The sequence below is a fragment of the Cynocephalus volans genome, chromosome 6 (assembly GCF_027409185.1).
Source record: "Cynocephalus volans isolate mCynVol1 chromosome 6, mCynVol1.pri, whole genome shotgun sequence".
Taxonomy (NCBI): Eukaryota; Metazoa; Chordata; class Mammalia; order Dermoptera; family Cynocephalidae; genus Cynocephalus; species Cynocephalus volans.
The window spans coordinates 96491096-96511734 of record NC_084465.1 but is presented as its reverse complement, the minus strand read 5'-3'; the positions used below and the strand labels follow the sequence as shown (position 1 = coordinate 96511734).

The following is a 20639-nucleotide window of genomic DNA, read 5'->3' as shown; positions in this document are numbered from 1 at the left end:
CTGATTCCGTAGGGGCCGGGGAGTCATGATCACAGCCCTTCTGGTGGCTATTTCTGTCTGTACAGCCTGACACAGGCCGGAGGCCTTTCTCCTGTCCTCATCTGTGGAGCGGGTGGGCAGGGCAGTAGCTGCCCCTGGGGTGCTCCCAGGGCCTGGAATGGGGCCATGTGGTCACATGCCTGGGACGGGGGAATTCAGCCAGTGACTGTGGGGGAGGCTGTTTCTTTGCTGCACAGCAGAAAACGGTTGACCTATGTCACCCGTACTGGACTGGATAGAATCTTCTAGAACGTTTTTGCTAAATCTGTTTTGTTCACTGACTCATTGGGGTTGAGAGGCTTCCTTAGTGTCTTTATTTGGCATCAGGCTCTCATCCCCGGTGTCTCCATCCTTCCTGCGGGTTCTGTGCACAGGAGGATGCGCGATAAGTTGTATGGATTTCTGAACCTTGCAGGGCCCAGGTGACAGAGTCACCTCCTGCTTACCCTTGAGTGAACATGGTGGGCTCCAACAGGTGGGGAGTCATCAGTGCCCACCCCCTTCATGGTTCTGGCCTGGTGTGGGGAGGTGGGCAGTAAATACACATCCAAGATAGGACACGTGGAGGGAATGTGCGGGCAGGGAGTGCCCAAGGAACGGATGTGTCATGAAGCCCTCCACGTGACTGCACTTGCTGTGTGAAGGGTGCAGGAGGACGGGCCATGTGTTAGGCTGGGAGATGGAGGGGCTGCCTGCTTATGGGGGGCCGAGAGCAGAGATGCAGACTGTAGGGCGGGTTCCACAGCTTGTCACTGATTTGGGAAGGAGAGGCCCACCCTGGAGTGTGTGGAGGCTGGAGCCACAGCTGCCTCTCTGACATTTCTTGTCGGGGAGAGAATTGGTGGAAGCCCTCCTCCCCCGGACACCGCTATTGGGCACAGCCCCTACCCTGGGCTACCTTCATGGCACTGTGTCTTCTGTCTGCATCTTGGGTGGAGTCTGCCCTCTAACCATGCCATGCTTTTTCCTGCGTTCCAGACATTGGTGATCAAAGTGTCCGGTGTGATTCTGTCTGTGGTCGGGGGACTGGCTGTGGGAAAGGTAAAAAATCCGTGTGACGTTGTCCCAGCCTGAGTCTGCGTGCCTGTGCCCTGGGAGGGACGCAAGGCTGTGTATCATTGCTGAGAGTAGTTGTTGGGTTTCCAGGAAGGGCCGATGATCCACTCGGGCTCTGTGATCGCAGCTGGGATCTCCCAGGGCAGGTCAACGTCACTGAAACGAGATTTCAAGGTGAGCCCTCTCCACCTGCCACACCCATGGACGACAGATGCCATGCAGTAAGCGGCCCTCAGAGAGCTGGGCACAGTGCCATGGTGCCAACATCCTCACCAGGACCCAGGGGTGGGGGAGCCCCATGCTGTGGAGGGGACAGCCTGGCCTGCTCCCAGATGGGCGACTCCTTATGTCATGTGTGGCTGTGTGTTCTCCTGTGGAAGGGTCTGTAGTTCTGAGCAGCTCCTCAAAGGGAAAGACACCCTGAGAAGAGGGCAGCTGTGCACAGACAGGTTGTGGGTGTTTATTTCTCAATGTACACTTCGGAAGAATTTTGTCATGTTTCCCCAAAAAGTCACCAGTATTTTGATGGATATTGCTCTGAATTTAAGGACAACATTTTTACAGTATAGTCTTCTAAAATCAAGAATGAGTTCAGGTTTCTCGTTCATTCAGTTTTCTTTAGGTCTCTCAGTGGGTTTTGGGTTTTTGTATATCTCTTGCATGCATTGTGAAGTTGTTTGCTGGTGGGATGCTTTCTGTTATTTTCTCCTGGCTGTTGGCGTACAGGAGACTTTCAGCCTGCTTTCTCTTGCCGCCATCTAGAGCTTCCCTTTTCGTGAGTCCAGTAGTCACAGACTTGATTGTGGACAAAGCCCCTGCCGTCCTGCTCCTGTCTCTCGGCCCCTGTCTGGGCGGCCTGTGGTCCACCTTATTCTCTGAGGGAAGTAGCTATCTTTGCAGGACCTGCCCACGACCCTGCACGTTTGTTCTGGTTTCAGATCTTTGAGTACTTCCGCAGAGACACAGAGAAGCGGGACTTTGTCTCGGCAGGAGCAGCGGCTGGGGTGTCAGCTGCGTTTGGAGCCCCCGTGGGTGAGGAGGGACCACCCCGCTTTCCCTGCTTGTTTGAAGGAATAGTCTTGGTGTTTGCAGACTGAGTCCAGGGAGGGTGTGGGCCCGTGCTGCGGAGCTGCTGGACAGGGGATTTGGAAGAGGCCAGTGTGCCCAGGCTTGGCCCTCAGGCCTCCCAGGAGGCCTCTCTTCCTGTGGCCTGTTCCCACCAATGGTTTCCATCCAATGCAGTCAGCTCCCTGGGTCTGGGAACAGGAGTTGGTGGTGGGTGCAGAGTGCCTTGGGACCTGGGGCCCTTCAGGCCCAGCTACCTGCCTTTTAGGTGGTGTCCTGTTCAGCTTGGAGGAAGGTGCATCCTTCTGGAACCAGTTCCTAACATGGAGGATCGTAAGTGCCTGCTGACAGCTGTCCTTGGCCAGGGCTCCCACGTCCTCACCCCGAGGTCAGTAAGTGCCGACAGCACTCAGTGTCCTCACCCGAGCTTCCTGCTGGGCCCAGCTGAAGCACTGAGGGTGCTTCCCAGCTCCCCCTCGGCCACTGCCTGCCTCGGGGGCTCCTAGCTGTGGGACAAGGTGGCCAGGAGCCCTAGGCTCTGCCCACCACCTTCTCTTCTGGCTCGGGTGGGGTCCCCTGCACAGCGTGGCCTGAGGGCATGGCCTCTCTGCCACAGTTCTTTGCTTCCATGGTCTCCACCTTCACCCTGAACTTCGTCCTGAGCATCTACCACGGGAACGTGTGGGACCTGTCCAGCCCGGGCCTCATCAACTTCGGGAGATTTGACTCAGAGGTAACCCGCCACACAACCCCACCACTTGCTCGCTGCTGCCAGCACCCCATTCCCTTAAGGCCCAGACCCGGGAGCCTGGTCTTGTGGAAAGTGCTGGCTCTTGACTGTGGAATGGAGCTCCGCTCTTGGGCTCCAGGAAAAACGCATGTCCTGCGGGCCAGGCTGCCCGGCAGCCAGTGGCACTCGGGTGTGGGACAGGGCTCAGCAGGCACAGGTGCTGCAGCCCCTTGCTGGTTCAGGCCCCTCTCCCAGGTACTGGGAGATGGGCGGCAGGCACTGGGAGCTGTGCGGAACCCCTGAGAGCCCCCAGGCCAGCCAGGCCAAGAGAAGAGTGAGGTCTGCGCAAAACGCAGCATTTCTCCTCTCCCACAGGACCTCTGCCACCCTGCAGGAAAGTGTGGACGGTTCTGTGTAAGGACAGGTCTTACATAACGTCCAGTTGAGTTCGAATGGAGGATAGCTATGGATGCTTCTCACCGCCTTTGCTCTTTCTCTCTCTCCGCACAGAAAATGGCTTACACCATCCACGAGATCCCGGTCTTCATCGCCATGGGCGTGGTGGGTAAGGGCCCTCACCACAGGATGGCACCAGGAGTTGGAGCATAGGGGTGGGGGGTCAGGGCCTGTGGCCTTCAGATGTGGTTCAGCTCTGAAGTGGCACAGAGGTGAGAAGAGGCCACAGCTGGCCATACAGGGCTGCCTCTCTTGGGTTCTTCCGCGGGCAGTGCACTCACAGGAGGAAACACCAAAACCTAGGCAGGGCCACAAGCCTCGTTTTCTGCTGCTTCCTGTTACTTCTTCGATGGCAAAACCAACCAACGGGGGTGGATATTTTTTCCTGCAAGAGGCAGGGTGGGCTCCAGCAGCACGAGTGCTCTGTAAAGTGCCATGGAGAATAAGCTCATCCACCCTTTGGCATGCGGTGACATAGAGGAAGCACTGTGACAGAACCCTCCTGGTCGTCCTCCCCAACAAGCCCTTGGGTTCTCCCGCGGCCCCCACCTTCCCTGCCCGCGTGACCGACACAAGCCTGCTCTCTTGGTCGTAGGCGGCATCCTGGGAGCCGTCTTCAACGCCTTGAATTACTGGCTGACGATGTTTCGAATCAGGTGAGGAAGAAGCCTTGGCCGTATGGGGCCCTTGGAAGCAGACATGGTCCTGAGCTCTGCACCAGGGCCCAAACTGGAGGGCCCTTCCCCATGAGCTGCTCAGCAGAGCTGTGCTGGGGTGGCACGTGGCCTGGGGGAGGGGACCAACAAGCCCAAGGCTGGAGAAAGGTTAGTGGCCCTGAGAGGTGTGAGGGCTTCTCACCTGCAGGAAGAGAATATAAGGCCTGTGTGAACCCAGGATGGGTCCTGGATTTACTGTGGTGGCATCCCTGCACGCTGCACGTGGCTGTCCTTGTATTAGGGGAGTAACGCTGCTTGTTCCTGGACCAGTGTCCACTACTGATGGGGAGCAGGTGTCCTCGAGGAGCTACTGCTGTGAGGTCTTTATCACTGCGGTGCAGAAGATAATCCCAGAACATTTGGGAGTCTGGGCAGATAGCTTATTTAATGTGCCATGTCACCTGATCTGTGTCCTCTCGTGGGCATCTGCAAGTGGCAGATTCAGGTTGCCATGGCCACTGTCCGGGGTGCAGCGATGGGGCTACACGGCCATCCTGCAGCAGGTGCCTCCTGACTCTTGGTTGCAGGTATATTCACCGGCCCTGCCTCCAGGTGATTGAGGCCATGCTGGTGGCTGCTGTCACAGCCACAGTCGCTTTTGTGCTGATCTACTCATCCCGGGATTGCCAGCCCCTGCAGGGGAACTCTATGTCCTACCCGCTCCAGGTAGGAGCCCTTGCTCAGGCTCTGCTCATGGCAGGAGAGCTTGGGGGGCAGGGGGTGCTCGTGAGTATGGGCCCAAGAGAAATGCAGACCTGCATCCACACTGAAACCTGTGCACGACATTCATGGCAGTAGGACTCACAGTAGCCTCCAAGTAGACACTGCCACGTGCCACCGCAGGTGGACGGTGAGTGGAATGTCGGTTGTGCAGTGACCTTTATTCTGCCATAGAAAGGCTTGGGGCACCGCACACTGCAGTGTGGTTGAGCCTCAAAAACATGCTCAGTGACAGAAGCCAGATGCAGACGGCGACATGCTGTGTGATTCTCTTGATATGAAGTGTACAGAACAGGCCAATCTGCAAAGGCAAAAAGTGGATCGGCAGCTGTGGGCTGGGGGAGGGTGGAATGGGAGCAACTGCTGAGGGGGGCAGGTGTGAACAAGCTGGTGGAGGGGTGGGCCCGGGCCGTGCAGACCAGCTGTGAGGAGGGGGTGGGGTCAGTGAGCCCAGCCTTACTCTGCCTTAGCCCTGGTATGGGAGCCTTGAGGGGCTGAGGGCACTGACATCTGACTGCTCACAGTGAGCTCCTGGGTTGCCATTTCCCCTGGCTCCAAGGACAGACTGCTGTCCAGCCCAAGGGTCCTGTTGGCCAGCCCCTGGCAGGGGTGGGTATGCCTTAGCGAGGTCCTCACAGCTCAGGGCCTGGGCGCTGTGCCCTCCCTACTCTCCGTGGCATTGGGTCTGCCCCCCAGCATTTCCTCTCCCCCAATTCTGCAGCTCTTCTGTGCAGATGGCGAGTACAACTCCATGGCTGCGGCCTTCTTCAACACCCCAGAGAAGAGTGTGGTGAGCCTCTTCCATGACCCACCAGGTGCGCGCTGCTCAGCACCCTCAGGCTGTGGCGTGGGTGACCCCTGTGGGCAGAGGTCACCTCACTGGGTTGGAGGGTCACCTTAGCTTGGGTGGTGGGCACTGGAGGCCAGTATGTCAGGACCCTTCTGTACCTTCTGACAAGTGCCTTCACGTGGGTCCTGGCCAGGCTCCCACGACAACTGCTGCCTCTCCTTCCTGGTGCCGTGGTCTTGGGACCACTTCCATCTGGCCTTCTACAACAAGTTTTCCTTCTCGGCACTGCTTGCTGGGTCACTCTTGGTCAGAAAACCCACGCCGGGAACCTGGCTCAGCCTCTCCCAGCCACGCTTTTTTTTCATTATGGTAAAATAAGTGTAACATAAGCATCACCATCTTAGGCATTTTTAAAACCATCCGCCCGTGTTTAATAAGGGCGCAGATCGCTGTGTGGCATTGTGTGCCTCTCACCTCACCCATCTCGGTCCCCAGCAGCCTCCCTTGCCCCGCACCCAGAGCAGTGCCGCAGTGCCAGGCCCACGGGGAAGCAGGGTGGTCCTTGTGTCTGTCTCTCAAGCACCTCCCCTGCCTTTTATTGTTACCACATTTTCCATCATGACCTGGCTGGAGACCATTGAGGTTGTTTCTAATTGTTTCCTGTCGCAAATAGGCCACCAGGAACTTCCCAGTCCATAGGTCTGTGTGTGTGTGAGGAATTAGTTGACAAAATTTAACAGAAATCCTTTTAAATGCAAGGTGGCACTGGCCCCAGATCCCTTCTTAAGCACTTCTGACCCTCTGGGCAGCACCAGGCATCTTGTGTGTTCTTGGTTCCAGCATTTGATTGTTTCTTGTGTCAGGTGGTCACTTGGTTGGAGTGGTGGCCGATAGCCTTACATATACCACCACCTCCCTTGAGCCCTGGGATCTGTGCCTTGGTGCTGTTTGCACACAGACAGGTGGTGACTCCCCTTGGCCCCAAGGTCACCGTCCTACTGGCCACAGAAGACCTCTCCCTGTTAGCTTTCTTTCTCTGGCTTCTTGTCCACAAATCCCACCTCTCAGCACATTTCTTGGGAAGAGCAAGCCTCTTAGGAATTGGCGTTCAACCTGTGGGAGCTGCGGTGGCCAGGCTGCCCTCTACCTTTCCCACATGTGGCATCTCCATGTCCCTGCAGCCCCAGGGCCCCAGGAGGATGTGTCTCAGATGCCTCTTTACCTGCCTAGTTTTCCCTAACTGTTGACTGTTGTGGGCCACAGGGACTAGCCTCTGAAGCCCAACCCATGCTCAGACATGGGGCAAGGCACCTTCTAACTCAGTTGGTTTGAGGTCAGATGGGCAGTGAGCTAAGCCGCCCAAGTGGGTAGGCTGGTTGCTGCCTGCAGGGTGAGCCAGGACGGGGTACCCTTGCCCTGACCAGGCTAGCACTGTGCTCCATGGGGCTAGTGATTATTCTGGAGGGTCTGGAAACATTAGTGAAACGGGGCAGTCCCAGCCCCTGTCCCACCAGGAAGACGCTTCCTGGGGCAGGGATGCAGTTCACATCCCTGTGTGCAGTCCCCGCCCAGTTCCTGCCACAGCCAGTGCGTGAGGTTGCAGCATCAGGTTGCCCTGCACAGCTTCCTTCCCAGCTTCCCCGTCTGGCCCTTGCATCCCTTCCTGTTCCTGTTGAGACTGAGGACGCAGAGCTTGTGGGGGACCACCAGGGGCTCAGGGAGCCTGGCTGCCAGGTGTGGCCACGAGGGCCACAAGGGGGCAGCCGGGGGACAGCCCTGCCTGAGTCTGTGTGGGAGGCCCCATCAGTCCCTCCTCTCTCCCAGGCTCCTACAACCCCATGACCCTTGGCCTGTTCACCCTGGTCTACTTCTTCCTGGCCTGCTGGACCTATGGGCTCACGGTGTCTGCCGGAGTATTCATCCCATCCCTGCTGATTGGGGCCGCCTGGGGCCGGCTCTTCGGCATCTCCCTGTCCTACCTCACGGGAGCAGCGGTGAGTGGGGGACAGGCCCTCAGCTAACATGCTCCTGGTGGTCCCCAGCCCAGAGCAGGGGTTTGGTGAAAGCGTCGGAGCTCTCACAGAGCTTCCCTGGGCCAGGGGGTTTTTTTGTTTGTGTGTGTCTGACTTTCCTCCACGTCACCCCTTGCAGATCTGGGCCGACCCCGGCAAGTATGCCCTGATGGGCGCTGCTGCCCAGCTCGGTAGGTCCTGGCTCCTGCCTGGCAGAGGGGTTGGCTCTGTGGGGTCGGGAGGGGGCACCCTTCATGGGCAGGGCCGAGGTGGCCTCACATGGAGCATCAGTCTCCGTTTATGTGAACAGAGTGGGAAGCGTGCCCACAGCAGACCTGGCTGTCGCTGTCCTTGTGTGACTGGGGTCTAGAGGTGTGGTGGATGCTGGGTGTGGCACGGGGATGCAGGCATGGTGGCGGGGGCTCATGACCTCCCCACAGGTGGGATTGTGAGGATGACCCTGAGCTTAACGGTCATCATGATGGAGGCCACCAGCAACGTCACCTATGGCTTCCCCATCATGCTGGTGCTCATGACTGCCAAGATCGTGGGTGACGTCTTCATCGAGGTGCAACCTTCCTCTTGCCTTGGGCCCTTGGGAGCGGGCATGGGGCAGGGGGGACCTGGGTGGGCGAAGGGTGTGGGGTCACAGTGGTGCAGGTGCACAGCGTGGGGGCCCTGGGGTGCAGGTGCACAGCGTGGGGTCACAGTGGCTGTGCCCGCAGGGCCTGTACGACATGCACATCCAGTTGCAGAGTGTGCCCTTCCTGCACTGGGAGGCCCCAGTCACCTCGCACTCGCTCACTGCCAGGTATGGCCAGCCAGCCAGCCGCTCTGCCCCACTCCTGCCTCCCTCGGGGCCTTGTTTGGGCAGAAGGACCAGCAGGCATAGGGCTGTCCCACCGGGCTCCCTCCACCTCAGGCTGGCGTGTGACTGGTTATGCAGCATATGTCTGGGGGGTCCAGTGTGAGTAGGCAGAGCCTGGATGCCTGAGAGGGGAGATGCTGCGTGGCATCCAGGCTGCTGTCAGGGCCCCGTCCATGTCTGGGCCTTCCAGGTCCCTGTGGTGCAGGGGGTATGGGGTCCTCAGGCTGCTGGCCCCTCTGTCTCCGGTTTCCTACTCCAGCAGCTCTGCGCCTGTTGGGCATCAGCATTGGTAGAGAAAGTGAGACTTGAGGAAGTGCCTTACCAGTGCTGTGGCCGCTGGTGTCGGTGGCTGCACAACATGTGCGCTCTTTTCTGGCAGGGAGGTGATGAGCACGCCGGTGACCTGTCTGAGGAGGAGGGAGAAGGTTGGCGTCATCGTGGACGTCCTCAGCAACATGGCGTCCAATCACAACGGCTTTCCTGTGGTGGAGCACACAGACGACACCCAGGTACTTGGCCCTTCCCAGCCCACCGAGGGCCTCTCTACACTGTGTCTGTTGCAAGGTGGTAGCATGGGGTCACATCGTGTAGGTGACAGGAGTGAAGGAACTCTGCGCTGGGGTGTATAGCACAGTTCCATTGGCCTCAGAAGGAGAGGACATCCCACAACTGTCGAGAACGCAGGGGCTGTGAGAAAGCTGTCCCTGGGGCTGGGTTGGTGGGCTCATCAGGGGTCTCGTGGGCATCACCCACACTCATCAGCTATGGAGTTGGTGGCTGTGGACTTGTCATGAGGCTTTGGAGGAACATACATTTCTCTCCAGGGCCTGGTCTGCTGGGGCGCATCATACGTTGACATTGGGTGGTTTGAGATGGATTTTCATTGGGGCTTGCATCTCAGCCACTTGCACATGCTCTGTGTTGTGCCATCTTATTCTGCTCTGTGCAGTGACGGTGATGCTGCCAAGATATAGGTCCTCTGGGGAATAACAGGATCATACACAAGGCCAGTGCTCCCGGGTGGTCAGTCCGGCCAGAGCAGGGTCTGAGCCAAGCCCCCCAGAAGGTGTTGTCAGGCCTCCAGACACTTCTCTCTTGCAGCCCACCAGGTTGCAGGGCCTCATTCTGCGCTCCCAGCTCATCGTCCTACTGAAGCACAAGGTGGGTGTGGCATGTATGAGGACGTGGCCACCCCGGCCCGTGGGGACAGAGCCTCTGGGGTGCTGGGAGCCGGCCCCGCACAGCATCTGACACAGCCACTCCCCGCAGGTGTTTGTGGAGAGGTCCCACATGGGCCTGGCGCAGCGACGGCTGAGGCTGAAGGACTTTCGTGATGCCTACCCACGCTTCCCCCCGATCCAGTCCATCCACGTGTCCCAGGATGAGCGCGAGTGCACCATGGACCTGTCTGAGTTCATGAACCCCTCCCCCTACACAGTGCCTCAGGTGCCCACTGGTTGCATGTGGCAGGCTTGATAATGGGGGGGGGGCGGGTCCTTCTGGAATAGGGTGGAGTGGCCGCCTTTGGTGACAGGCAGAGTGGAGCCATGGCCATCTGGGGAGGGGCCACATGACCCGAGTGTGCATTTGGTGGCTGGAGTGCGGGATCACGAGGGAGAGCAGGGAGAAGCTGGTGTTATGCGAGGACTCAGGTTCTGTCCCCTGGGAAGCTGGGTGTTTTGACAGACCTCAGGCTTCAGAGAGTCCAGTTGCAGCAGCAGGGATTGGGGGCATGGGGGATGCAGAGCTAGAGCTGAGGGGCCCAGGCAGGCAGGGCCAGATGGGAGTGGAAAGGAAGGATAGCCAGGGTGCATCTTGACGTCCTGTGGTGGGGGGTATGCCTAGGGGCACCTGTCCTGAGTTTGGGGGCTCACTCTGCTCTTGATGGGGTCGGATGGGCAAGCTGAGGTCCATGTCCATTGCAGGAGGCGTCTCTCCCTCGTGTGTTCAAGCTGTTCCGGGCTCTGGGCCTGCGGCACTTGGTGGTGGTGGACAACCGCAATCAGGTGAGCGTGGGCACAGCAGAGGGGAGGCTGTGAGGTCTGTGTCCTCGAGGGAACCTGGGGAAGGGGGACTCTGCTGGGCTGGCCCTGCACCTCCTGGACCGCCGGTCTGGTCATGGCGGGCCCTTGTTCCTGGCTCCCTGCAGGCGACGCTGAGGGGCAGGACCCAGCCTGACCCTGCACCCTGGGTCAGTGCTGGCTGCGGCCGTCGCCCTGGCCCTGGGGCAGGGACTTTGCAGAGGAGGCAGTGCTGGCCCATGGGGCCCTGAGATGGCTCTGTTCCCACAGGTGGTCGGGCTTGTGACTAGGAAGGACCTCGCCAGGTACCGCCTGGGGAAGGGAGGCTTGGAGGAGCTCTCACTGGCCCAGACGTGAGGCCCCAGCCCTGGTCCTGGCGGCAGCGGCACCTGCACCCCAGCCCCTTTGAACTTCCTCCCGGGGTCCCTAGTCTCGGCCAGAGCTTTGCCCTTGGGCCTTGGCAGGAGCAAGTGTTATCCAGATGTGGGGCGGCGTGCAAGCGTGACCCTCGTCGTGGGCAGTTGGTTGATACTCAGCACCTACCCTGGCCTCAGCCCCTTGGACTTCACATTCCCCCCCGCTGCCGGATTCCTTTGACTTTTTGGGATCGAGCCTGTGTGCAGCCACTTCTCCTTGGCTGCTGGTGCGTCTCTGTGTGTGTGTGCTCTGTGTTCTGCCCCCGGGGAGGACCCCCCCTGAAGGCTGCTGTTCACTGCCAGCCTGAGGCTTGCACACTGTGGGAGCTGGCCCAAACCCCTCAGCCACAGATGCCGCCTGTGGCCCCAGGACCTGTGCAGCAGCCCCAGCTGAACCCCCATGGCGTGGGTTTGAGGGAGCAGGATAGCTGTGGCGTCTGGAGCAAGCTGCGTCGGGCAGTCTCCTCTGCTCCCAGCTCCACACCTGACTCAGTGACCCTAGGCCCAGAAGACTGGGGTGACAGGCTCCATGCCTGGATCTCGAGAGCTGAGCATCCAGCCTGGCCCACTGCCATCACCCTGAGCCTTCTAGAGCTGGGAGTCACCGCACCTGGGTGGACGCTGTATGGGGAGGCGGGGACCCCAGTGTGGGTAGTGATTTCCCTTCTCCTGCCTGTGGCAGCCACAAGGCACAAATGCAGCTGGAGGTGGCCTCCCACTGGCCCCAGAGAATCCCCGGCCAGAGCTGAGAAGCCTCTGCTGCCCCCCGAGGGCCTGTCAGAGCTTCCTACTGGCCCGGTGGGCTGGAGTTGGTGTCCCTCAGTCACTGCAGTGCTCCCCTCCCATGGGACGTTTATAAAGGCATGTCTATTACGGTGATACGGTCCTTCTGTGATGGGCTAGCAGCTGTAGCCCCTCGATTGTATTCCCTTCCATGAGAGGGGGGCCCCTCTTCATCCCTCCGTAGGGACACAAGGGATCTGAGCGTGTTGGAGTCTGAATGTTAGAAATAAAGGAATCCAATCCAGACATTAGTGCCGGTTTCCTTGTTCCCATCCAGCCTGGGGTTTGGTGGGCCCTGGGAGTTGGGGTGCCAAGCGTAGTGGTGAGAATGGGCACCCAGGAATCGGGCCTTCGTGTAAATGACAGTGGCCCTGGCCCCAAGGAGCATGGTAGCCACCCATGGGTCCTGCAGGAGGGGAGGCCCCAAGGGCACCCGTGAAGCTGCAGACTGTGGGCCAGCAGGAGTGGCCAGCCGCCCTCGCTGTGCCTGCCCTGCAGCCTCACTCCTGCACTCCCCAGTGCTGGGTCACTCTGCCTGTCCCCCGGTCTGGGTGCCGGGACCCTCGGCCTGAGTGAGGCTGTGGGGGTGTCTAAGCTGCAAGCCGAGAGGAAATGAGACGCAGAACAAGAGCACCGGGCCTCAAGGACTTGGTGCCAGAGAAGCGAGTGCAGCATCGCTGACAGCTGTCATGTGTGGGCTGCATGTTGAAATGACAATGTTCTGGATACCTCAGGTTAAATGAAGTGGACTGCTGGAATTCTCTGCCTGCCTCTTTCCTGTTGTGACGCGGCTGTTGCAGAAGCCGAGGGCACAGGCAGCCCACGCTTGGGGCTGGTGCCCTCTTGCTCTTGATAGCGCTGCTTCAGCTGCGTCCTCTCTGTCCTCGCAGTTGCTGCCCTCCCTGGGGTGGGGTACTGGTGGGGTTCAGTCTGTCCCCCGCGCTCAGCCTCCCTGCTCCAGTTCTCTGGCTGCGGGGCCCGGGACTGCTTCTGGATACCCTACCCTCCTGTCCAGGCCTGGCCAGGGGTCTCTTGGCCCCAGCCACAGGCCAGCAGCCACCACTCCCACTGCCTGGCAGGAAGAAGTCCCATTTCTATATGGATGCTCCTGGCACCCTCAGGTCCTTGTAGAAAAGAGCAGTTGGGAGGCCTTGCAGGAGGAGGAAAGCTGAGGAACAGGAAGTTCCACCAGCAGTTGGGCCATGAAGTCACAAGGTTCTGCTGAGGAAAGATTCCAGAACATCCCACTGCCCAGCCACACCCGCCTCCCTCGGGATTCTCTGGGAAGGAGGTGAGATGTGAAGCGGGAGCTCACTGTTCACGCCTGCCCACTCCCGAGTGCCGACTTCCCTCTTCCCTCCAGCCAACCCCCAACCGCCCTGGCCTGAGGTTCAGCTCCAGGTAGCCACAGGGGCCTGGGCCCAGGCCGAAGCCGCAGGGGCCGCTGCTGGTGAAGCCATGTCAGGTGGGTCAGATGGCGGGCCCAGAGTTGGGAGGAGCCAGGACTGGGGTAGGGCCTGCTCCCACGGTGGGCCACAGGGCGGCTCTGCCCCCTGACCCCTGCGGGTCTCTCTGCAGCAGACCATGTGGGGGCACTGTCCTGTTTTTGCTGCCCAGTGCTGTGTGTCCTCAAGCAGGGCCTTGGACCTCTCTGAGCCAAGCCCCTAACTGGGCCAGGATGTGTGACAGGAAGAAGAGACACAGGCTCAGGGTGGTCAGCACAGGGTGTTCACTGCAATAATTTGGGTCCTTCTTACCATAAACCCAGTGGAGCCACTGCCCACAAAGGGCAAGCCCCCATGGTACCTCCTTGCAGAGCTGGCTGAGAGCAGCCCCTCATCTGGGGAGTCGCCCCCTTCCCAGCCAAGCACTGTCACCCTGGAGGACCTGGGGCTCGTCCTGGTGGAAGGCCTGGCCAGCCCTGAGCCCCTGAGTATGGAGATCTTGGAAAAGTATGAGTCCAGCCCCTTGGCATCCACCACTTCCGTCCCTGAGCAGGACACCTCCAAGTGCTGGAAGCAGCTGGAGCAGTGGTGAGCCCCATGGGCATGGGGAGCAGGCAGACCGCACACCAGCTTCCATGGTGGGCACAGTTCAACTGAGCCATGCTCTTGCCCTGGCCAGGGTGGCTGACCTGCAGGCCGAGGTGGCGTACCTTAGGGGGCATAAGGAGCGCTGCGAGCACGCCACGCTGAGCCTGCTGCGGGAGCTGCTGCAGCTACAGGCCCGCGTGCAGCTGCAGGACTCAGAGCTGAAGCAGCTGCAGCAGGCGTCACAGCTGGCAGCCCAGGCCCCCGAGAAGGAAGCACCAGAGGTGAGCCAGCGGAACGGGCAGGCCGCAGCAGCACTGCCCCACAGGCCAAGCACCCCCTTTCTTGGGTGTTGGTGGCAGCTGCCTCCTGGACCCTGAGCCCAGCTCAGTCCTGGCTGCCCAGGCCCAGAGCCAGGGAACCCCTTGTACCCCAGCTCCTCTGGCCCCACCTGTGTCTGCTGCATCGATGTGGAGGGCAATGGCAGATCCAGGGCCATGCCCAGCCCCACCCTTCCTCCTTGCAGTTCCCAAGCTCTCAGAACCAGAATCAGATGCAGGCCCTGGACAAAAGGTATCCCTCATACCTGTGGGCACAGGCCTTAGTGGGAGGGAAAGGGGCTCAGGCGTCCAGAAGGCAGTGGCTGAAGCAGGGACCAGCTGGGCACCAGCCATGGGTTTTCATTTCCCCCAATTAGTTGTCCTGCTCAGGTAAGCAGGACACACACACAGTTCAACTCGGAAAGGCCCCTGTTTGATCGTGCCTTGGTGACCTGCAGAGGCCTGAGAAAGGGGAGGGGGGGTTGGCTGCAGGGGCTTCTTGACTGGCCCTCCAGCCCCCAGAGGCTGCCCAGCCTGCTCTGGGCGTGGACAGAAGAAGCTCCTTGTGTGTTAGGCTGGTGGAGGTCCGGGAGGCCTTGGCCCACATCCGGAGGAAGCAGGTGCTGCAGGACTCTGAGCGGAAAGGCGCCGAGCAGGAGGTGGACCTCAGGTGGGTCTGCCCACCTCCCTTCAGGAGCTGGCTCGGACCACCATGTGTGGTTAGCTGGGGGTCACTGGCCCAGCCAAGGCAGGGTCCCACCTGCACTGTGCTCCCAGCACCACCCACAGGGCATCTTCTGCCCTTAGTGCCAGGCTGCTAGTTGCGGGGGCCTCAGACCCACTGTGGACCCTCTGTGGGGGAAACAGACTCGAGCCTGGGCCCTTGCCCCTCCCCTCTCCCGGTGCCCAGCTCCCACGGTCTTGTGCTGGGGACTCCAAGGTCTGCTTCCCCAGCAGGGTAGTAAACTGCTGCTTCTCCTGCCTAGGCCCCCCATATGCAGGCCCTAGCCCGAGAGTGTCCAGTGTCCCCTCCACCTCCCTGTGGCTTCTCAGCCAGGCCCTCCAGCCAGCTGGGCAGGCGTGACCAGGCCAATGTCCCCAGGCTGGCCAAGCTGAGCAGTTTGTTGAGGCAAGAGGAGCAGGGCCGGGAGGCAGCTTGTGGCGCCCTGCAGAAGAGCCAGGAGGACACTAGCCAGAGGGTGGACTGCGAGGTGGCCAGGATGCAGGTACCTGCCCAGAAGGCTGGAGTGGGGGGATGGGCCACCACACATCTCTGCAAGACCACTCTTCAGCTCTGTAAATAGAGACCAGGTGGCAGGGCAGGGACCACAGCTGACTGAGCACCTGCCAGCTGCTGTCCATGTAGCTCCGCTGCCCAGGTGGCACTGTCCCCTCTCACTGGCCTTTGGGATGTTAGTGTATTGGCTCCATCAACAGGGCGGAGACATTAGGCCGAGGATTCCTGACATGCCAAGCGTAGGGTGAGCTGCCTCTGTCTGGTTTTGTAAATTATTGGCACACAGCCATGGACTTTTGCTTACATATTGTCGATGGCTACCTTTGGGGCTACAACCGCAGAATCGAGAGGCTGTGGCAGAGCCCCTGCAATCCCTAAATGCTATTGTTTGCTGACCCCGCTCTAGCGCACTGTCCTTGGGGGCAGGGAGCCCAGCAGGGGTTCAGGCAGAGTAAGCGCTTCCTGGAGGCTGTTGCTCCATGTGCCATAGGTCTCCTGGCCCCGGGCAGGGCTGCGTGCTGGGGCTGCCACAGAAGAGCGCTGTGGTGTTTGAGGAGGGAGAGGCCTGGTGCTGGGCCCCCCAGCTCTTGGGTGTGTGAGACGGAGGGCGAGAGATCGCTGTATCTTGCCTCCCCACTCCCACACCTGCAGAGCCTTGGTGTAGCAAGAAAGTCAGCCCTGCCCTGCTCTCCTGGGCAGCGGTGCTCCTGCTGGGGGTGTCCACATGCCGGCACCTGCTCCCTTCCGGAAGATCCAGCTTTCTCTGGCTTTAGACCCTCCGGGACCCACGCACCTGGTCTGCCTTGCCTTCCCAGCTGTGCTGGGCTTGGGGGCATGCCGCTGGGGGTGTACGACCCCGGCCCACTCTGATGGAACCAGTAGGGCCGGGCACAACACCCTGCGGAGGCTGCATGGTGACCATGTGCCCTTCCCAGGCCCAGGTGACCAAGCTTGGCGAGGAGATGAGCCTCCGCTTCCTCAAGAGGGAAGCCAGGTTGTGTGGCTTCCTGCAGAAGAGCTTCCTGGCCATCGAGAAGGTGGGGCCTGCACGCCCGGGCCTGCCCTCCCGTGCCCCCTCCCAGATGGACACAGACTCATGGCGCGCTGGGTGGGGTCTCCCCAGAGGATGAAAGCCTCAGAGGGCATGCGGCTGAAGGCAGAGAGCAGCCTGCGGGAGGAGCTGGAGGGCCGGTGGCAGCAGCTGTGGGAGCTGAGCGAGGAGCGCGTGCGAGTCCTGCAGGGACAGCGCGAGGTGGGACCATGTGGGACCAGGTGCTGGGTGGGGGTGTGCGCCGTGGGTGCCGGGGGTCTCAGGGCCACCTCCGCCCTGCAGCAGGAGGAGGGCCACCTCCTAGAGCAGTGCCGTGGCCTGGACGCAGCCGTGGTCCAGCTGACCAAGTTCGTGAGGCAGAACCAGGCGACACTGAATCGTGTCCTGCTGGCCGAGCAGAAGGCCCGGTGGGTGTCCTTGGGGCTGTGGGTGGGGCTTCCAGAGCTGTTGGGCCAAGTGGAGCACCCCATGCCCCTGATCCTGACTATGTTGGCTAAGCTCAGCAGGAGAATGGCGGGGGCACAGCAGGAAGCCAGGCAGAATAGCAGCCCCTCTAGTGGGGGCTCCTGTCTATCCCACAGCCTGTCTCTTACTGGGGGACTCAGCTGTGGCTGCAGGGGACATAGCCTATCTTGGTGGCACGGTGACAACATCCGTCCTCTGATTTCCGGGGTCTCCTGGATGGTTCTGGAGTGTGGCACTGAAGGGTGGGCCAGCCTCTGCTGAGGGACAGTCTCAGTGGCACCAACTCCTAGGGATGCCAAGGGGCGCCTGGAGGAGAGCCAGGCTGGGGAGTTGGCCTCCTACGTGCAGGAGAACCTGGAAGCCGTGCAGCTGGCAGGCGAGCTGGCCCAGCAGGAGACAAACAATGCGCTGGAGCTGGTGAGAGGCAGGCAGTTCCCCAGCAGGGCCCCCATGTGCACGGGCACAAGCACTCAGCCATGCCTCTCTGCGCCCTCTGTCCCTACAGCTCCAAGAGAAGAGCCAGGCTCTGGAGGTGTCGGTAGCTGAGCTGGTCCGGCAGGTGAAGGACCTGAGTGAACATTTCCTGGCCCTGAGCTGGAGACTGGAACTGCAGCAGCAGACGCTGGGCCTGAGGCTGTCTGAGGTGAGCACCAGCCAGCTGCGTGCGGAGACAGGGTCCAGCCACCCTCTGGCACCTCAGCCCACTCCATCACCCCCGAGGTTAGAGGCCTGACCAGCACCCTGAGCCTCCTGCCCCACCCAGCAACTGTCCACAAGGCCCAGGTGACTTGAGCCCTGGTGTCTCCTGAGCCAGGCAGGCCACCCCAGCACCAGCTGCTGAGGCCTGAGGGCCTAAAACTGCTGCCCACGGCCTCCAGAGTCCCCAAGGCCTGACCATGCAGGGCTCCATGCAGGGGTAGGTGAGGCTTCTCGACCCCGTGTTCTTTCTCTTTTGTAACAACTTTATTGAGCTGTAATTCACATACTGTACAACACCCTTTTCGTTTTTGTTTTATTTTGATGGCTGGACCTTGGTGTTATCAGCACCATGCTCCAACCAACTGAGCTAAATGGCAGCCCCCAATTCACCCTTTTAAAGTATGCAATTCCGTAGTTTTTAGTGCATTTTCGGGGTTGCGCAGCAACCCCAAAAAGAATTTTTTAGAACTTTGTAATCATCCCCAAAAGAATTCTGGTTCCATTAGCAGTTGCTCTTCATTCCCTTCCCCCGCCCCAGACAACTACTGATCCGATCTCTGTCCCTATGAGTTTGTCTGTTCTGCACATTTCATGCAAATGAATCATAAGCGTGTGACTTTTTGTGTCTGGTTTTCTTACTCAGTGTAACGTTTCCGGGTTCATCCATGCTGTAGCGGGGGCCAATGCTCAGTTCTCTTTATGGCTGGGTGACACTCCATTGTGTGGACGGGCCACATTCTGTTTCCCTGTTCCTCTGCTGATGGGCGTGTGGGTTGTTTCCCCCTTCTGGCTATCCTGAATAACACTGCCATGAACTTGAGTGTCACCCTTTGGTTCTGGGGCTCGATTCTAACCTGGCCTGCCCTGCTGCCCCTCTGGGACCATGTGTGGTCACAACAGCCTCCGACCCCAGTCTCTGTCCCCCTCTTCTGCAAGGTGGTCAGGCCATCGGTTCTCTATCCGTACTGACTCTCGGGGGGCAGCAGAGGCTGGCATGGGGGACGTGTGGGCTTCTTCTTAGGTATATGGCTCTGCTCAGCTGGTGACCCTACCTGGGAGGGCCCTAGAGCTGTCCTGGCTTGTCAGACACATCTGTCCCCCAAGCATGCCTGACCAAGCGGGCTGGCTGCATGCAGGTCTTTGCACCAGTGAGCTACGTGGGGGCCACCTGACCTCTGGGAGCTCTTCTGCCCACCTCCTGGGGCCTGCTGTGCTCTGGCTGCAGGAGGCCTGTCCATCTGTCTGTCCATCTTCCCTATCTGAGCTCCGGCCCTCACTGGGTATCTGTACCTCAGGCGAAGACTGAATGGGAAGGAGCAGAGAGGAAGTCCCTGGAGGACATGTCCCAGTGGCAGAAGGAGGTTGCCGCACACCTGCGGGAGGTGGAGGAGAAGGTGGATGGCCTCCCCCAGCAGGTGCGAGCAAGCCTGGGCACAGGCCTCAGTCAGCCTCAAGGAATTTAGACCTGGGGCAGTGGTGTGGGACCCCTCCCTCCCCCTCCATGTGCCTGCCCTTGGCTTGGGGCAGAGGCCTGGGCCGGCATGGGGCTCTGTCAAGCTGGCTGTGCTTGAGGCTGCTCTCCTGGGATGCCACACACCCGCTCCCCACTCCATGTTCCAGATAGAAGGCATCTCTGACAAGTGCATCCTCCACCAGAGAGACTTGGACCTGAAGATCTCTGCAGAAGGCAAGGCCAGGTGAGGCCTGGCCTCCTGGGCCCTGGGAGAGGGGCAGGAGCTCTGCTGACCACCATCCTAGGGCTCCCCCCAATCCCCCTGGTGCCCACAGCAGCCCTGTCCCCTCCCCAGCCCAGCAGTAGTCTCACCTCCTCTCTGCTGCATCTGCACGGATTCTCCAGCCCCTCCCTCTGTCACCATGAGGAATGCCCACAGTCCCCTCTGGACGGTGGCAAGGCTGTGCCCCCTCTTGAGCTCCCTTGGCCCTGCGGCCGCTGGAGGAGTTCTGCCTGCCCCTGGCCCCAGTGCCCTGTCCCCCAGCCCTGCCCCATGCGCCCTCCACAGCTGCCCTCGGCCTCCACTGCCCACAGAGAGTTTGCGGTCAGGGCCGTGCAGCAGGAGCTGGCCACCCTGCTGTTGTCTGTTCAGCTGCTCAAGGAGGACAGCCCCGGGCGGAAGATCGCTGAGATACAGGGCAGGCTGGCCACAGTACGCCTCGGGCCCTGGGGAAGCCGGCATGCCCAACCACACCTGCAGGAGGGGAGGTCACATGGTTCAGGTGGGGCAGCTGTGCCATGGGACCCTGACAGGCCCTCTGCCCCCAGGGACAGCTGGACACTAGCAGACTCTGTTGATGCCCACAATTGGGGACATGTTTAGTTTCAGAGTCAAATAATAAAGTTGGAAAACAGCATCCAGGCCAACAAGACCATCCAGAACCTCAAGTTTAATACAGAAACCAAACTGGTGAGCTGGGCCCTGAGCAGGGCCTCCCAGGTCAGTGATGGGACAGGCCCCGGCCTCCCTGACCCTAGAGTTGAGGTCTCCCCAGCCTCACAGCAGGCCCAGCAGCGTCTGTCTGTTTGCATGTCTGGTGCAGAGCGGTGTCTCTGGAAGATAAGCCTTCTGGCTCCTGGACCGCCCAGCGGGAGATAAGCCCATTTGCCTCCCCCTGTGGTTTGACCCCATGTTCCTGTGCTTGTCCTGTCTGCCCCTGGGCTCCCGGGTAACAGCCAGCACTCCTGCATCCTCACAGCGCATGGAGGAGATTGCAGCCCTGCGGGAGAGCATGATGCGCATGTGCGGCAAGGATGGCCCCTGGATGCGCACGTGGAGCAGCAGGAGGGCGCTCACATCCCTAGTGAGGCAACGGCTCTTTGTCAAGGACACGGCCCCTGGCAGGGTGGTCCCCATGAACTGCTGGGGCCTGTACCAGGCCATGAGGTGGGCAGCAGGGAGCCTGTGCAGGCCTCAGGGCTGGGGTTGGGACTAGGGGAGCAGTGGACTGGCCACGGGGAGGTGGGTGGAGCAGGATGGGGCTGTGAACTGTGTCCCTGGGCAGGTGGCTACAGTGGAAGATGGTCCTCATGAACCTGGTGGCCCAGCGGAGGCCAGGAGCCATCTCAAAGTCCTGTGTCTGGAAGCCTACACCCCAGTGCACATCTCTTCCCCTTCCCCAGAAATAAACGTGCAAGCTCTTGTACTGTCA

The 20639-nt window shown here is 60.3% G+C and overlaps 2 protein-coding genes across 3 annotated transcripts in view; both read left to right on the top strand.

Annotated features, from left to right (window-relative positions):
- CLCN7 (chloride voltage-gated channel 7) overlaps positions 1-11918 on the top strand; it is a 27330-nt gene extending 15412 nt beyond the window's left edge. The window contains exons 8-25 of one of the 2 annotated variants that reach the window (XM_063098877.1): positions 1018-1080; positions 1186-1269; positions 2034-2127; positions 2429-2493; positions 2777-2893; positions 3401-3455; positions 3942-4002; positions 4590-4728; positions 5504-5597; positions 7397-7566; positions 7724-7775; positions 8025-8152; positions 8310-8395; positions 8832-8961; positions 9554-9613; positions 9722-9898; positions 10378-10458; positions 10744-11918. In XM_063098877.1, coding sequence (XP_062954947.1) covers positions 1018-1080; positions 1186-1269; positions 2034-2127; positions 2429-2493; positions 2777-2893; positions 3401-3455; positions 3942-4002; positions 4590-4728; positions 5504-5597; positions 7397-7566; positions 7724-7775; positions 8025-8152; positions 8310-8395; positions 8832-8961; positions 9554-9613; positions 9722-9898; positions 10378-10458; positions 10744-10830 — 1743 coding nt within the window. In that variant the 3' untranslated portion in view covers positions 10831-11918. Of the gene's footprint in view, positions 1-1017; positions 1081-1185; positions 1270-2033; positions 2128-2428; positions 2494-2776; positions 2894-3400; positions 3456-3941; positions 4003-4589; positions 4729-5503; positions 5598-7396; positions 7567-7723; positions 7776-8024; positions 8153-8309; positions 8396-8831; positions 8962-9553; positions 9614-9721; positions 9899-10377; positions 10459-10743 lie in introns of those variants that run through there. The other variant, XM_063098878.1, reaches the window with a different exon arrangement.
- On the top strand, positions 11241-20639 carry CCDC154 (coiled-coil domain containing 154). The gene is made up of 19 exons (XM_063101072.1): positions 11241-11536; positions 12171-12244; positions 13036-13137; positions 13441-13705; positions 13797-13986; positions 14229-14275; positions 14597-14692; positions 15125-15248; positions 16195-16296; positions 16383-16511; positions 16593-16717; positions 17066-17192; positions 17281-17418; positions 18770-18889; positions 19095-19171; positions 19522-19639; positions 19811-19897; positions 20187-20374; positions 20493-20639. Exons 1-19 carry the CDS (start codon positions 11241-11243, stop codon positions 20614-20616), a joined length of 2529 nt encoding a protein of 842 aa, XP_062957142.1. The 3' UTR covers positions 20617-20639.